This window comes from Priapulus caudatus, unplaced genomic scaffold (assembly GCF_000485595.1).
Source record: "Priapulus caudatus unplaced genomic scaffold, Priapulus_caudatus-5.0.1 Scaffold877, whole genome shotgun sequence".
Taxonomy (NCBI): Eukaryota; Metazoa; Priapulida; class Priapulimorpha; order Priapulimorphida; family Priapulidae; genus Priapulus; species Priapulus caudatus.
In genome coordinates, this window is record NW_014577938.1 from 62658 (window position 1) to 65266 (window position 2609).

Here is a 2609-nt window from a genome sequence, read left to right on the forward strand (position 1 = left end):
TTGGGACAGAACGGGGTTCATTGAAATTTCGTGAGATTGCATGCAAAATGCATGCGATCTCACGAAATTGCAATGAACCCCGTTCTGTCCCAATATAACCCTCACCAAAATATAAAAAAGGTTATATGGAACATAATTATTCGGTCTACCCTGAACCCAACCATATCCTGGGTTTGGGTTACATTCGATTATTGTATCTACCAGGTTGCTATAGAAAATAGAGGTAGGTCTATAGATGCTATGGTATTATTGCCGATAACTTGCTGTAAATGCCGTTCAAATGCTCCTCTGCAACACACAAGTACACCGCACGTACGCCACTGTGCATAAACAACAAGAATATTCCAATCTTTTATTCTTGTTGTTTGTGCAGTATACTGTATTATGTTAATATGTATAGTAGTATAATAATTGTGAATTTGTGTATTTATTGTCTTGGCAGGGTCGTCCTGTTGTAATGCAAAAGTCTGGAAAGTCGAATACTGAGGAGGAGGAAGCTGGCGAATCGGAGGGTTTACTAGCTGATGCAATGACGAATTCTGACATGGGTAAACAGTAAAGCTAGCTGTTTGTCTGTTCGCAACATACTCTCTTCTCTACAACCCGCATCGAAGATTTCAACCAAGAATCAAAAAAAATTATCGATCTTTCACATTCTTTTTTTTTACAAATTGTATTACTGTACATTATATAAATCTGTAGACAATAGTTATACACTATATGTACCAAGCAAAACAAACATTCAACATAAAAGGTATCTCGACACAAGCACCCAAGCATGTAGACACCATGCTGAATTTGTAAAAAGTCATCCAAAAAAGTCTACCTACCTACCCAAACTTTTCAGCGTGGGTCGGGTGAGGGCAAACAAAGTTTGTCAAATTTGTAACACCATTTTTAGCTCACCTTGACATCGTCAAGATGAGCTATTGCCATGGGGCGTCGTACGTCCGTCCGTCTGTCCGTCTGTCAACATTTGGCTACGGTCAACGATAACTTGAGAACCGTTTGACCCACATTTTTCAAATTGCATACAGTTGTTACTCCTATGGGAGAGATGTGAACGTCCTATTTTGGGGCATGCCAGTTGATCTACTTTTGAGCCACGCCCATTTTTTGGCAAAAATGTAAATGGCCATAATTCAGTTCAGGTTCAACGGATTTTGCTCATTTTTGGTACGGTATGTGAATGAATAAGGACTGGCCCCAAAACATATCACAGGTGTTTTGTTATTTTTTTAAAATTATGCACAGGTATTTTTTTAGCAATTTTACTATGCATTTCAGTGTCTGCCTACGGTCAACGAGAACTCAAGAACCGTTTGACCCACATGTTTTAAATTGCAGACAGTTGTGACTCCTATCGGAGAGATTTGGACGTCCTATTTTGGAGCACGTCGACCTACTTTCGAGCCATGTCCACTTTTTGGCAAAAATGAAAATGGCCATCTAGATTTTTCGATTTTGTTAAATTTACCTACCGACCTACCTCCCTAATCATACCTACGTGTAATATCGTGTTTTAGAGTCTTCGTTACAGTGATTTGACTGGAATATTTTATTGCTTTTATTCGCACGATAATCGAAAACCAAAATGGCGATCATTTAGGCGTAGCGCCATTTCTCGCTCAGATTTCAGACTTTCAGATCTGAAACATTTATTATCGCATCAAAACTAACTCTGAAACAAAACAGTGAAATTTCTATTACTATAAAACGGAATAAGGACATTTGATCACATTTCGGTCTGTCATATAAATGAAACACTTGCCAAATTTTAAATATCATCTCCCTCTTCTATCACACCCAAGGTGAGCTATAGTGTCATTGACACTTTCATTAATTGTGGCCTTATCTGGGTATTTTTTTAATTTCACAAAAATGAAACAATAAAATTGCTGGCTGAGGAATTTTCTCGTTGGTGTTACCATGCAGGCAACATGGCCGTGCTGTTTGACAAGTCTCCGCCACGCTTGGAGTTCCAGAATACATCTGGCGACTCGGATGAATCGCCAAAGGTTGAGATTGTTAATGGGACGCCTAGCGAAACCCAGCGCTGGAAGCTAATGCAGGTATAGTCTTAAACATCAAATTCTATTAACAGGGGCCCAAGATTTTATAACCAGTGAGAATGAAAGCTACAGTCAGGTATGATGATAAAGATCATGCTATTCCATAAAATCTATCACAAATTTTGCAATAAATCGCTCAAAAAAAGGAAGTAACGAACTGAATAGACTATGCCTGAATTTTATCATTAAAAATAATATGGTGAATGCATTTATCGCTACTGCGTGAAATGCAACGTGTAACTTACTTTTTGCCTGTTTTGGAAAATATAGGATGGTAAGAGTTGACGTAAGTCCCATCGTAATATCCGTAAATATCGTTCTCAGATGCAGGTCGTGTCGCTGTTGCTTGACAACAATGTTTGACAACAAAATAACGTCTCTGGCGCAGGAATAATGGGCGTGATGTTGTGGCATGTAGGGTGAGACGCATGCTCCTGTTGCTCCCGTGTTATCAGTATTAGTATAGTATATACTAGCTGCGGGTACCCGCTGCGCTGGGTAAAATCGTGCTACTAATTCATACTACTAAGTAATAAT

General features: G+C 38.9%; 1 protein-coding gene across 1 annotated transcript in view; it reads left to right on the forward strand.

The window, feature by feature from the left end:
* The window catches only part of LOC106814153, an 8132-nt gene that overhangs the window by 2372 nt on the left and 3151 nt on the right, over positions 1-2609 (forward strand). Inside the window, exons 2-4 of the mRNA XM_014818447.1 lie at positions 443-548; positions 1936-2072; positions 2343-2346. Of these exons, the coding sequence (XP_014673933.1) occupies positions 443-548; positions 1936-2072; positions 2343-2346 (247 nt within the window). The remainder of the gene's footprint in view (positions 1-442; positions 549-1935; positions 2073-2342; positions 2347-2609) is intronic.